We start from the raw sequence: 14,998 nt of genomic DNA, 5'->3' as shown, positions 1-14,998 counted from the left end.
GTCATAATCTGACCATGGAGAAGACCAGAGGTGGGGGTCTGAGAGACAGTGGCTCTCACTTGGGGCTGGGTTCTTAGGAGCAGGCAGATAGAAAATATTGCTCTAAAAAGCAAAGGCCTTGATTTGACTGCAGGTCTGAGTAAGGGGACTATTTGCTCTGAGGTTGTATCTCAAGTAGGAGCATGAGGCTCACAGTTGGGCCACATAAGAAAAGGGGGATTGTCCATTCTCCCCATCTAGGGGAGTCTTCTTGTTATCATCTGGTTTAAAGAGAACATGAAACTCAGGAAATCATTGCCAATTTAGGAATCAAATCTCAATGACCTTGGTAAGAGAGAGAGAGAGAAATGGGGTGTGTTGGGACTACTGAAGTAGGAGCTGGACCCAAGGCCCCACAGGATGAAAGCCCTTGTTAAGAAGGGCCATGACAGGGCAGGGCCTGGAGGGGACAGTAAAACATTAGTGGGAAAGGAGCAGTTGCTGAGAGCCAAGTTGGGAAATGAGGAGATGGGACTTAGGCAGTGCCTCTGTCTACTGAGAGACGAAGAGGAACCTTACCTTAGGATTAGAGCCAAGAGCTATGGATAGCTCAAACCAGGGTGTGGGGAAAGAAACCAACAGAATAGAAGATGAAGAGGAATGGTTATGAGGTCAGTATCTGCTCAGTAATCTGCAAAGTTTATAGGTGCATGTGGTCCCAGACATGCAGAGTGGCTAGTTGGCCAGTGGCGGGGGGGAGGAAGAAAAGGACTTCTCATTTCCCACCTGTCTGAATTCAGTACATCCAAGGCCTTGGTATATAACTTGGAGAAAGGTCAGGAGTCATCTCTCAAGTCCAGCAGTTTAAGCAGCCAACTTTTAGAGTACGTTGAATTTAAAGATTCCTAAAAATTATGTTAAGTTTGGACCCCAAATATCATGTGACAAAGACAGCCCTGGAATCCCAGAAGAAATGCTGCTAAACCAGGGGGCTGATTTTCAGAGCAAGTCACTTGGCTCAATTCCCTATCTGATGCTTGAAAATGTATGTCCAAGGACAGGAAACTCAATTCTTCTAACTGTATGGTTCACCTCTGGAGCTCTGAGTTAGAATGTTTTTCCTGTGCTGAGAGTCAAGCCTAGGCCCCAGGTACTTCCAGAAACAAGTTTAATCCATTTTCTAAAGAACCCCACTTCAAATACAGCAGTGCTCTCATGGCAAGTCCCTACCGAGTCTTCTCTTCTTCAGGCTAAATAGGTCCAGTTCTTTTAACCACTCCTCGAATGACAGGTTCTGAGTCCCCCTCACCATCTAATGTCTTCTGAAAGTCATCTATTTGTCTATGTGCCTCAAAGTGTAGCTCCTGGAATGGAACACATTTATGTGCTGTTACCTGGTAAGCTTATAGTGGGGTGAGACCATCAAGCTCCTTAGGTGACACACTTTTGTGGTCACATGTAGTTCTGGGGCAGCATCATCAAACTGCCAATTTTAATGGACAAATTCAGAATTTTGTTTACTCATAGTGGGCTCTGTAGTCAGACTGCCTGGGTTCAAATTCTGGCTTGCCCATGTATTGTCTGACTTTACTCAGCATTTCTATGCTGTAGTGTCCTTATCTGTAAAGGAGATGATAATACTTCCTTCAATGGATTGTTTGAATATAAGAACTTACCTACATTTTAGCAACTATTACAGTTGGCATTAACTATTATTATCATGCCTATTCCCCGATCCCATATTTATATGGTTGGGTCCTCAAGTAGAAGACTTGGGTTATCTATAATTAACTTTATCCTGTTATATTCTGGCCTCTCTGGATTTATGAAGCCTTATTTAGGCTCACTGTTATTTATCTTTCCCTTAATGGCTGTCACTGACACATTTGGTAAGTATGCCTTGTCACTCTCTATCCAAGTCATTAATAATGTTTGACTTGGCCGAGCAGAGATCCATTAGAGTCTCTCTCCAGGATGATGGTGATCCATTTTCCAGGACCTTATGGATACTGCATTTAATTAGTTGCAAATCATCATACTGAAACTCCCTCCATCTAGCTCCTAATCTTTTTATTGTTTCCATTAAAATAGGTCTGTATAATTATTTGACATCTAGTATATCCTCCTTGTCTTAAAGGAATCCCACTAGTTACTGTTTACAGCACACGTGCTGTGTGAGGCCACAATAACCTGACACACTAGTATTAATACCCACATTTTAGCAGATGAAGACACAGGTGCAATCAGCAGCAGAGCTGGGAATTGAACCCAGGCAGCCTTGTCTTTAGGCCCCTGATCTACTGGCATCAATGAGATTAGTATGACTGAACTTACTCTTAGTGAATCCATGCTGGCTGTGGGCACTCGGTTTCCTTTCCAAAATGCTCAGATATCATCTCTTTAGAAATACTTTCTAGAACCTTACACAGGTATACCATCAAGCTCCAAGCTCCACCAGCCTCTCTGGGGAATCTACCTTCTTTTACTCTGGAAAATTGGAAATATATTTGTTGGCCTTCTGATGCCCCTCCCAATCTCCTAATTCCTTAAAAATAATCACTAACAAATACTTGGCCACTGATTTAACTATCTCAGTACCTGTTCATTTGAGCTACAAATCTTGGACACATTTAGAGCAGGTAGTTTTAATTTCCTTTTAAGACTCGGCCCACTTCCAGGGGCTTTGAATCCAGAGTTATGGATGAGCTGCATTTGTTGTAAAGACTTTGTGTGCAGACTGCATTTTCAGGAAGTTGCTCTGGTCACATTCTTAAAGGAGACCATGAACCATGGATCTGTTCTCCTCCTTATGAAAGTATTCTCTGCAAAGAGTAAACTGGGAGAGAGGCAGGCCCCCTTCCCTCTGCCAGCGCCTATGGAGTGAGGCTGAGACTGGCCCCTGTCTGACTCAGGTGGAGTTTCTTTTAGGCAGGGGTGGGGAGGCAGCTTTGGTCTGTTTGCTAGGTCTATTTCTCTTTCTCTTGTCTTGATTTTGGCCTCCTGTCTTTTTCGTTTCTTGGAGAGCTCTCTTTAATGAGCTCTCCACTTTCCTTGCAACCAGCAGCAGCTGAGATACAGAATCCAAGCCAATTTCTCCATGCTTTCTCCTCTGGAGCTCATCCTTAGACACCTCTGTTATTTTTTAAAGTTTCCCTTCTTCCAGTAAGGACTACCACCTGACTCTGCCTAGTCTTTCCCTCTGTGGCTACCATGACCTGACAGGTTGTTTTACCCACAGTGATTCCATCACCTCGGTATGAATTTAATTCAAAGAAGCAGCACTAACTGAGATAAAATTATCAGCAAGGCCAATCAAAACGTTGTCAGACACTGGGAATCACATTTCTGGCATATAATTAGCACACTTCTCTCACCTCTTGGTCATTTTTGCCATCTGTGCCAGGAGCACGCCAGTCATGTCGTCCTTGGTCCGGTGGTCTGGCTGCATTCTCCCACACCACTGCCGCCCTCTCCTCCTCTCTGCTTACCCTCCTGCTCCCAGAGCTGCACTCTTGGGCTCATGGCTTTTTTTCAAACAGGAGTGACTCCTCCTGTTGACAGATGATGCTACTACACTTCCCCTCATAACGGTCTGCTGCTTTTGAGTGGGGCATTCCTTCCATCCTAAGCAAGAGTCCTACCACACCAAGGGTGGTGGAACTAAGCATCACATTTACCACTCTATGCTATCATCTTAAATGAATTTCATTTTGCTTTGTACACTGACAAAGAAATAGCTGAGGTCTTACCTAAGGCTTCTGATACCCTTTCTAATGGCTTTGGGAAAATAAATTCCTAGACGTTTCACACTATTATTTTATTCTCATTCAATGTGAAATCCTAGTGGCCAGGGTGCTAGGCTTTCATCCTATTTTAAGGGTGTTCCTTCACTCCGAGGGACATATTTTACCCAGAAACCAGGGACTGTGCTCACCTCAGGCGCTCTTTATAATCATAAAACTGAACACTTAGAAGTGGCCACTTGTCACTATAACAGTATTCACGGTTTCTGAGCATAGCAATCTGCAGGTTAGTATATTAAATTCTGATTATATTAAAATAGCAGTTCTAAATATTGACTTAAGATGTCACACATTTTACATAAGGGAATGTAACACAGAAAGATTATAAAGATCACTGTCTTATTTATATACCTTAAACAGCACAGAACCTTGCAATTCAAAACAAAAAAAGTACATGTTGCACAGTGGTATCCTATATATGTGCGTTTAATTTAAACAAATTAACTGCTTTTTAACTGCTTCTTTGTAATATCTCCTTATACAACAGGGAGATAAGGCACACTGCGGAGAGGCTAATTTGAATAGTGCAGGTGATTCTGCCCGCCCTCACCTCCTGTAGTTAATAAACAAGCTCTGGCATGAGCATGAGATGGAAGCGGTAAGTCCCTGGTTCCCTTGGGCCCAAACAGAGGCCAACTACTTCATCTGGTGCTTAACCAAAGAAACTGCAACAGTATGCTCAACACAGGAGAAAAATCTGGTTGTTATAGCTATTACTGTACTTGATGGGTAATTTAACAGAAAACTGTACCCTGCCTAAAAATTCTAACTTTTCCACCCTTTATTTTTTATTTTTTAAATTTTTTTTCTTTTCCACCCTTTAAAACTATGACTTTATTTGTATACATACATATACAGGGGTGGGGCAAAAGCAGGTTTACAGTTGTTTGTATGGAAGAATAATACAGTAATCTATACAAATAAAAGGGTAATATGCTAATTAGACCAGGTCAACCGGCCATCTTCTGGATGTCCGACTTCCTTCTGGAGAAAGCCATGGTGGTGGTGGTGGCCAAGGCAGAGGCAGTTAGGAGAGAGATCAGGCTGGCAGGGGAGAGCAGTTAGGGGTGAGATCAGGCTGGCAGGGGGTTAGGGGCGATCAGGCCGGCAGGGGAGGGCCGTTGGGGGCATTAGGCAGGCAGGCAGGCGAGTAGTCAGGAGCCAGTGGTCCTGGATTACGAGAGGGATGTCCAACTGCCAGTTTAGGCCCGACCACTGAAGGGTCCCAGATTGGAGAGGGTGCAGGCCAGGCTGAGGGACATCCCCTGTCCCCCCACCCCCACCCCACTCCACCGTGCATGAATTTCATGCACCCGGCCTCTAGTTAATAAATAATAACAAGAATAAACTGTTTCACATACACTGTAAACCTGCTTTTGCCACACTTGTATAGATGCTGTCTTCTTTCTTCCCACTAGGGGGCAGCAGTATATAGGCAAGGACGATAGTGAAGGTTTAGGAAAAAGAGCACACCTGTTAATCGGAGTTTCAAGTATAGTTAGAAGTCTATAATTTTTATATATGTTACCTTGAATGTGGCAAATGCATCGGAAGCTATGTCAAATGTTGACATTTCGACATATCTGAAGAAATCATAAAACTGTTCTGACCACAAAATGATTTTTGCAAGTGGTTCATGTCTGATGCATTCTCTTAACATTATTCCACAATTTAGAGCTATTTCAGGAGATTCATACCTGCAAAAAGAAAAAAACAAACATGGTTGCTCTTTTAAAACTCCAACACTGAACAGTTCAAATTTTTAGAAAAGGATGCTTCAGGAACTGCCCTTGAATGACCAGAGCAGGTTACACACAGCATCTCTCATTACAACATGTGCTCAGTGAATTTCCTCTAGCGGGCACACACATTTTAGTTGGTGAAGACGGCTTCAACCCAAAGAAAAATAACAGCTATGGAGTGATCATGGAAATAAAAGTTCATTATTTAAGGTAAAAAATCTTGAAGAGAAGAGAAGCATTTAGGGTCTCTCCACAAAAGGGTTACTAGCTTTACATGTGGGGTGCTCTCAACACTTCAGAAAAACCAAAAACTGAATAAAAAAACAATATGAAATAAATTCCCTAAATTCATAGTATCTAAAAGGCTCTAACACATGTATAGTCCTTATATTTCATTGTTTCAAGTCAATACTCGAAATAGTACTTTCAAGACTACTGGCAACATCTAAGCCCTACAGACTTGAAAGCCTGGTCCTGAAGATGTCAGTCAGGACTCCCGCAGTGGGCAGAGGGGAGTCCACATGCAGCCTTCCTCTACATCCATCTTGGTGTTTCTACAGTCTCCCTTCCCTATGAACAGAAAGAAAACCTCATTTCCCTTTCACCCAGCAGGCCTTTCGCTTCTGACATGCATCAACCCCCTCGGACCGGCTGTGCTGTTCAGCTCAAACACATAGCTCTCTTTCCTTTACTTCCTTCCAAGCTGCTTACATGGTTTAATGTCTTTCCCACACAATCTCCTGCAGTCAAATTCCATTTTCCAACATCCTACCAGCAAAGACCTCTCCTGGACAAAGCCGCCTTTTCTCCTAACACAGAGTCTTATCACTTAGTGTCCTGGCAGTGTTGACCTTCACAGCTCTCTCAAGAAAAAAAACTCTCCCAGTTCTCCTTTCTACCCCTCTGACTGTTCTATTTTTTTTTGCCTGGCCTCCAGTCTGCTAGCAAACACCCATACAATCTTGCTTCCACCATGACTCCTACAGGTCTTCTGCTCAGGTCTACACCTGAACTATACATTTCTGTTGGCATTTTCTGTTGTCTCTGGACAACTTCAATTAAAGGTCTACCATAAACTCCACATGTCTAAAATAAAATCTCATCTCCCTCCACAAAAGAGGTCACCACCCCTGCTTCCATCTAAGTTGGCATCACTGCTGTATTTTTAATACCTGAGTCTGAAACAGTTTTGAGAGAATTGTCTGTGATAATGGTAATGGTTTTTATCTGTGCTGTCCAGTATGGTAGTAACTAGGCACATGTGGCCATTGAGCACTTGCAATTTGGCTTAAATGACTAAGGGACTAAATTTTAAAATGTCATTTAACTTAATTTGAAATTAAATAATTACATGTGGTTAGTAGGTACTGTATTGGACAACATAGTTTCAACTATGCCCTTTTTTCCCCTTCTAATTGATGTGAGAGAGAAACATTGATCAGTAGCCTCCCAGAGGTGCTCCAACCAGGAATCGAATCTGCAACAAGGGTATGTGCCCTGACTGGGAATCAAACCTGTGATCCTTTGGTGCACAAGATGATGCTCCAAATAGTTGAGTGACATTGGCCAGGGCCCAAACTTACCCTCTTTCTCTGCTCCAAATCTTCCCATCTCCAGTGCTTTTTAACTACTTCTTTGTAATATCTTAGTTTCAGTTCCTGTTATCTGTTCCTACTGTGGCATTAACGCAGACCGAGAGAAATGCAAGTGTCCCTAACCAACACCTATGTTCAAGCTCTGTCTTACCAAATCTACCCAACACACAAGTATATCAACGGCACTTGCAGCTTAGGAGTTTAAAATGATTTCTTCTTGCTGATCAAATAAAGACAACCGTATGGGCTTGATGCCTATCTCGGCTTTGCATCAGATCTATTCCTCTGGCATAGTGTCACCTCCCACTCTGCCACAAAGCATCCCGCTCTTCTTACTGTTGCCCACCACTCTGTTCAACTGTGACCCTGTACCTACTCTTTTTTTCTGCCAATTTAAACCATCTGGAAATTCACTCTTATGTTCCATCTTTTACCAACCCTTGCCTGATTGACTAACCCCACCCTCCTATTTTATCCCCTGAAATCCTACAGTACTAATTGTTATCTAGTAGCATTACCTTTTTGTTGTACATAGGTTTATCACAGATCTCAAGAAGATCAAAACTACATTGCTTTGTATCATTTATGGTAAGTCAGCTAGATGGCTGATTATGATTAAAATGTCTGCTCGGAAAATGGCTAATCATATAATTTATCTTTGCTGATCTTTAGTAAGGAGACTAGAATTCAAGGGTAAGACAGTTTGGTACAAGTTGGGCAGGTTTTGATGGCAGTTTGTCAAGCTTATCTTATACGATTAAATCATAAACCAATGATTACAAGGCAAACAGTTATGCTGTACAACCTGTTAGCACTAGAGTGGAGGGCACATTAACATTTAAATCGCCAGAGACAAGCTGCCTCCAGATGCAGTCTAATACTAGCAACTAGAGTATTTTCAAATGCAAATTAACAATGGCAACCGAATAGCTGGAAGTACGCATAGCCAGAGCAGATAATCACATCCTATGGAAGTAATCTAAACTAACTGACCAACAGAGGACAACAATCTTAAAAGCAAGTTCACAGGACTACTTAAAGAAATGGCTATTTCCAGGACCGAAGACAGAACTCACACAAAATAAGCCAGGGACATCATGTGCTGAAAGCACAGAAACATCAAAGCCTGATGCAGTCTTGCTAAAAGGACACGGGAGCCAACTTGAAGGAGAGGAGTTCTCACTGGTCCAAGAAGGGGCAGTTTGGACATAAAATTTGTGATTTTTTTTTCACACGAAAAAATGACCCAGTTACTTCAACAAATAAATGGTATATTTTAAAAAGGGGGTCAGGAGCTATTAAATGAAAGGGGGTCAGGAGCTATTAGATGAAAAGAGAGTTAAGTAAGAATCGTATCAACCAAATTCATTTTGTGGGCTTTGTTTAGAACCTGACTTGGACAAACTAAAGGGAAAATGCCATTTTTTGTGGCATGAAAATCAAGGAAATCTGAACACTGAGCATTAGATAATGTTAGGTTTGTAAATGGTATTGCGACCATGTTAAAAAAAAAAAGATGTATCATCTTATTAGGGATGCAAACTGAAGTGACATTGTGTTTGAGGAGGAAAAAAGGGAGGAATACATGAAACAAGAAGGACACAGTTTTAAGAACTGCTGAAGCTGGGAGATGGAGGAAGGGTTTGTCGTATTATCCCCTCCAGTCTGATGTACATGTTCCACAATAAGGGCTAGAAAGGCTCCCAACACCAGCAGCATTCTGCACGTGTCTCCTTCTCTTCTTTCCAGCTGAGGTTTCTGCTCTGGCTAGCTCGGATGGATGAGAGCTTTAAACTTTTTCTTTAAATTGTTATCTTAATATTCTTACTTACATGATGTTTAACAATGTTCCATTCATACCCTTGGCTACTCTAAAGGGAAAATGTAAGCAGAGATACCTAATTTATAGATTTTAATAATGATGGCTACCTATACAAAAGGAAATTATTAGCTTTAAAAATACATAAAGACTCCTGGAAGCTGCCTGAAGAACACTAAAATTTGCCCTAGCCGGTTGGATAGAGCGTCGGCCTCCGGACTGAAGGGTCCTGGATTCAATTCCAGTCAAGGGCACATGCCTGTGGTTGCGGACTTAATCCCTAATAGGGGCGGGCAGGAGGCAGCCAATCAATGATTCTCTCTCATCACCATTTCTATCTCTCTCTTTTCCTCTCTGAAATCAATAAAAATATATTTTAAAAAAAGGACACCAAAATTTCAGACTATTCCCTACATGTCTATATACAAAACTCTGGATTGACACAGCAAAAAAATTAGATGCCAAAAGTTCTGTATGGCAACATGTGAAGAAGCAACAAAGATAGTTAAAAATAGAAAAAAAGAAACAGAATGCTGGCGTCCAAGGCACGCACTGACTCATGCTTTGTCTAAGCAAGTTTGAACTTGAGGGAAGTGTTAAACCACAGAGATAGGAATCAAGTGAGGCAAGTGGTATAGCTAGGAGTAGGAGAGCAAGCTGATTCACACCAACATCCATGCCAGTAAAACGCCTGCCCACCAATTTAACAGGACATCACCTATGCTGGGGCAGACGCACACCATACCCAAAGCTGGCCAACAGGTCTGGTGTGAACTGACAGGAGGTTACCTTACCAATCAGGGAGGTTCAGTGATGAAGGAGGACAGGATCGGCTTTGTTTTGAAGTTTAAACTTTTAGGCAGGGGTCCTCAAACTTTTTAAACAGGGGCCAGTTCACTGTCCCTCAGACCGTTGGAGGGCCGGACTATAGTTTAAAAAAAAAACTATGAACAAATTCCTATGCACACTGCACATATCTTATTTTGAAGTAAAAAAACAAAACGGGAACAAACACAATATTTGTATTTGCATGTGGCCCGCGGGCCATAGTTTGAGGACCCCTGCTTGTAGGCTTTTGGGGATTTTTTTTTTTTTTTAAACTGACAAATTACCCAAACACAAATGCCTGCTTAGTCCAGGAGTAATTCCAGGGAGATGCACTGTGCTTTACCAAATTAAATGGGTTAGTGAGTGGACACACATAAAAAGCAAAGGGTACTAATTCACAACCATGTTCTTTGTTGACTAACTGAGTTAAGCTATACAGCTCCAGTTACTAGGGAGCTTTTACTGCCTTACAAGGTGCAGGTGTACCCAAAGATATCTTTAAATACATGATTTAACTGACATTTCATACACTTATAACTTTTTAAATCTTAGAGAACAGAAGTAAGACCACAGAGGACTTTTATTCTTCAGTCATGTATGATTTGAAAATTTAAAGACTCATGATTCACCTACCTTTAAACTTCTATGGGCATTTTTTCAAATTCAATTTAGCTCACAGGCTGAATTTTAAGGGGGGAAATATGTTCAAGAGCTATAAAAAATCGAGCTGAGCGAACCATAGATAAAATGCTTTCCCACATTCACCATCCTGTTTTTGCCCAAGACCATCTTTCCTTTTTATTTTTCAACTGAGAATATAAATTTTATTACATTGTACATACCCTTTCAATAACATGAACAAAATATTCTGTTGGGTGCAGATGTATTCAACAGTAGGAGTTCTTGTACCAATTTGTCTTCTGAGAATATTGTTGAAAATTTGAGCCACATCTTTTTTGCCCTATTAGGAATACAATCATTAAAACATTTACCTGACTAAACATTAAAAAGCCCATACACCCTCCCAGATACCCTCAAATCAAGGCATTGAATATTTATAATTATGACCGAATATATGACCTTAAAACATTCACAGACATTAAATTTTATTTATAATTTTAAACTCTAAGTTTTAATAGTATACTATTTTTAACCTGAGCAATGTGTCGACAAAGTGAAATCTCACTACATATAATTTCAATCATTCCTCTCAATCATGCTCAGATATGAAAAACAAAACCTTGCTCTATGTTTACAATGTTCAGGGACCTCATTCCCACCCAAATGGAAAAAGCGGCCTAAACAGGATGCTCGTGTTGTAAACACTACACATATTTCCCTTTTATAGTGAAGAAAGGAGAAAGTGTATGCTGCTAATATAATAAAATGAAAGAATTCCATAAGAAGCTGAACTTTAATGGTAAGTAGATACATGCCCCTATTAAACTAGGCCTACTTAGTAAAGACTATATAGATTAATAATGAAGGTCCTAAGAGTCACATAATGTAGTAGTTCAGAGGTCAGAATTACACCACTGTACTTGACTAAACAAAATAGACGGACATTACCGCTCTACAGTAAAACTGAAAAGCTGCATAAGAAAGTAACAAGAGCAGCACTGGATGGCAAGAGATGTTTCAGAATGGCCACTTGTGAAGAGGCTGACAAGCCTGCAGGAGAGATGGAGTGAGCGAGAGCTTTCCAGTACCAGAGATCACCCTGTGGCCCACCTAGGTCGGGAGCATTTGCTAAGAATCAGTCTCAGGGGCACACACTTCTTTTAAATTTGTGTCTCTAAAGTCCCAAATGAATATTAAATTCGGTCCAGGCTGGGGACTGGGATGGGTGGATAGAGAAGGAACTAGATGTTCCAGTGCATTCCCAACATTGCAGAGGAAATAAAAACTGTTGTTGTTGAAATTTGATACACTATTAAAAATACATGAAATCAGCTACATAAATGGAAATATCAGTTCTACTTGTTCTACAGGATAGAAATAAAACTTTATTCTCTTTTATTATCAATATTATACTGGAGTAACCTATGAACCCACTCTTATATCCTTCTCCAAAACTGGATCTGGTTATATTGTCTGCTATTTTCTCCTCTGGTTTTGCAAGCACCTGAACAGACATCCAAACACTCAAGGATGATAGACACTGGGGCTTTCACAAAGCACACCCATAATAAAGAATCAAAGAATCATGACCATGCCGGAGCCCCTCAGTACTATGTATATGTGTGTGTGTGTGTGTGTGTGTGTGTGTGTGTGTGTGTGTGTGTGTGTGTGTGTATATATATATATATATATATATATATATATATATAATATATGTATATACTTCTCAGACTGGTACCAGGGGCCATTATTCTCACTGTTCCCTGACTAAATAACATGGCATGATCAGCTGTGTAAGTTTGGGTAACAATCTCAAAAGTATACCAGAGCTCGGCAGGAGATGCAAATGGGTAAAGCAGGGGAAAAAGCAGGCTGCGCTGTCTGCCACACACCCAAGTGTGGATCTCCTGCTTCAGCTGAGGGGCCATGGAGGACAGGCCCCATGTTACCAGAGTCCAAAGTTTCAAGAGAAGCCAGAAATTCAAAATTGTGTATAATACCTCCTGCTATTTAAATGACATCCTAATTTAAACATTTAAAAGCTGTGCCAAGCAAAACACGTATGATTTCTGCTGTAATGAATTCTCAACAGGTAAAAACAAAAACCAAAAAAATAACCACCATAATGATGTTCTCAGAGATCTCATCTACCTCTAAAATTCTAACATTCTAGGTCATCTTTAGATTGTTTATTCCTTGAGAGCCAAGAGCCCGTGAATTATGTAAAATAGCAGCTGTTAATTACAGACAACCTAAATAAAAGGGCACAATGAATACCTAAGAACCTCCCTGTATGATGTGGTAAAATAAGGGGAGAAAAGCCTAGGACAACCTTGAGTTCCTGCCCTGGCTCTGCTAACAGGAGGCAGTGTGAGCACGCTTATAGGTTGGCAACCCCTGAGCCAGGAGCCTGGCAGGAATCTTCAGATGTTTCAAAGAAGGGAGGCACATGGAAAAGGACTATGAATGGGGTGCTGTTGGTGAAAAGTAAGAGACTGGTTTCTTACCTCGAAGTCAATGAGCTGCAGGTCCGCCACCAGGGTGCTCAGAAGCCCACTATTATATAGTTCTTGAGCGAGCTGTGCCACTGCTTCCGTCTGCGGCTCTTTTTCATTTGTGCCATAGAGAATTTCTTTCATGGCAACCAGATTTTTGGAAACTTCTTCTGTGGCCTGATTTTGAGGGAGAGGAAAAAAACAATTCATTTTAACAAACATATATAGCACACCTACATTTGTTAAATATCTTCGCTATGTACTCATGGACCTATGTACAAGCACCAAAAGTGGACAAGCCCAAGATGCCCTCAGGAGCTTAACACTGTGCATGTGTGTACACATGTGTGAGCCAACACACATGCTCAGCAGGAAAAAACAGAAGATTCACATGTACACTTGAACACTGAAAACAATATTATGATAGAAATGCAATGGGAAGAAAATACTCAATTCTGCATCAAATGGGAGGGAAACAACAAGGAAGAGGCACATGAGCTGACCCAGAGACTGGAGACACCGAGTAGCAAGAACTGGGGAAAAGGAGATTTGAGGGGCAAGAACTGGTGTGAGACAGGCATGAGGGGGAGGAAGAAGCACAGGGTCTGTTAGAGAAAAGGTGTGGAGCAAGGGAGTGAGAGCAGAAAATGAAGCTGAAAGAGGCTTTGAATGCAACAGTAAAATATTAGCAACAAGTAATACGTCACTTCTGGCCAAGATGGATGAACAGGGGCCAGATTTTATCTTTCCTCATGAAAAAGACTAAAACATTGGAGATAATTATGAAACAATGAGTTCTAAACATTGAACTTCAGGCAGTATAGGACAGTGACCTCTGAGAAGGGAAACAAATGAAGTGAACCTCACAATTGCCCAAGTTGACTATCAGGAGGGAATTTCCAGGCTACATCACAGGAAGAGGAAGCCAGGCAGAAGAGGAGGCCTCCATGAATTGAGCTGAGCTGAGATGATAGAGCTGCGCATCTGCGGAGGCCAAGGAGACTAGCATTCACAGCAGGGCAGAGTACTGTGTCTTTAAAAGGTAATTGGCTGTTTAAAGCATAAATAATTGTATTCTAAGGTTATGACACATGCAGAACAAAAACATGTGGCAACAACAACTCAAATGTGGGTAATGGAGTATAGTGTTGTAAAATTCTTATATATGAAGCAGAATAATATTTCTTGAAGACAGACTTCAATAAGTTCCAGTTATACACTCTAAGTCCTAAAGGAACCACTAAAAAAACAAACAAACAAACAAAACCACCAAAGAGTTATAGGTAATAACAAAGGAAACTCAAGTAGAGTTCTAAAGATAGATGAAAAACATAAAGGCTATAAAAAACTATAAAAGTCAAAGTATTTGTGAACAGAAATCAACTTCAAGGAGATTAGTAATACAGATTCACAGGACACAAGCATTTCATGGTACCTAAAGAATTATCTAGTTCCAAGGTACTCCCTTCTACAATCTTCTATCCTCCTTACCAAATAATCACATTGCTTCACCTTAAATATTTCCAGTGTCTGCAGTGTTAGCAGATTCTGGAACCAGGTAGCTGTCAGAAAATTTTATGAGATGAACACTGCCTCACTATAGTGTCTGCTAGTCCTGGGGCTGCACTGCAGGGCAGGCAGTATCCTAACTTCTCTTCCATAGAAAGGCTCCTCTTGAAGGCAGCTTGCCCACTGCCCCTAAATAGTCTTCTTCCAGGAAACCTCTCAGCTTCTTTAACTATCCTCCTAAGAAAGATAGTGCTAATGTTCCAACCCTATCTAAAATGGAATAATGCAGAAGACATCAGACCATTTTCCTACTAATGTCACAAATATTAATGTGGCCCAAGGCTACCTTTAAGAATTTTTGCAATTATATCATACTAGTGACCCGGTGCACAGATTTGTGCACATTGAAAGGAAATTAATTAGAAGGTGGCCGGCGGGGCAGGACTGGGCAAGAGGAGCTGGACACACCCTGGAGCCAACCTCCCACGGTCCCTCCCCGGTGTCTGCGGAGTGAGTGGGGTCCCTCTAGTAGGTGGGAGGTCCCTTGGCCTGGCCTGCGGGGATCAGGCTGAAACCGGCTCTCTGACACCCCCCAAAGGGTCCCAGA

General features: G+C 41.4%; 1 protein-coding gene across 9 annotated transcripts in view; it reads right to left on the bottom strand.

The window, feature by feature from the left end:
- CAB39 (calcium binding protein 39) overlaps window positions 1–14,998 on the bottom strand; it is an 86,528-nt gene that overhangs the window by 20,865 nt on the left and 50,665 nt on the right. For all 9 annotated transcript variants that reach the window (XR_004969318.1, XM_036319423.1, XM_036319420.1 and 6 more), the window contains exons 3-5: window positions 12,895–13,059; window positions 10,609–10,727; window positions 5,311–5,479 (exon numbers count right to left, since the gene is read on the bottom strand). Coding sequence is in view for 8 of the 9 variants with exons in the window: in XM_036319423.1 (XP_036175316.1) it covers window positions 5,311–5,479; window positions 10,609–10,727; window positions 12,895–13,059 (453 nt within the window). In the remaining variant the exon portion in view is untranslated. The remainder of the gene's footprint in view (window positions 1–5,310; window positions 5,480–10,608; window positions 10,728–12,894; window positions 13,060–14,998) is intronic.

The sequence above is a fragment of the Myotis myotis genome, unplaced genomic scaffold (assembly GCF_014108235.1).
Source record: "Myotis myotis isolate mMyoMyo1 unplaced genomic scaffold, mMyoMyo1.p scaffold_m19_p_8, whole genome shotgun sequence".
Lineage (NCBI taxonomy): Eukaryota > Metazoa > Chordata > Mammalia > Chiroptera > Vespertilionidae > Myotis > Myotis myotis.
The sequence above is the reverse complement of the archived record's forward strand: the minus strand, read 5'-3'. Positions and strand labels throughout refer to the sequence as shown.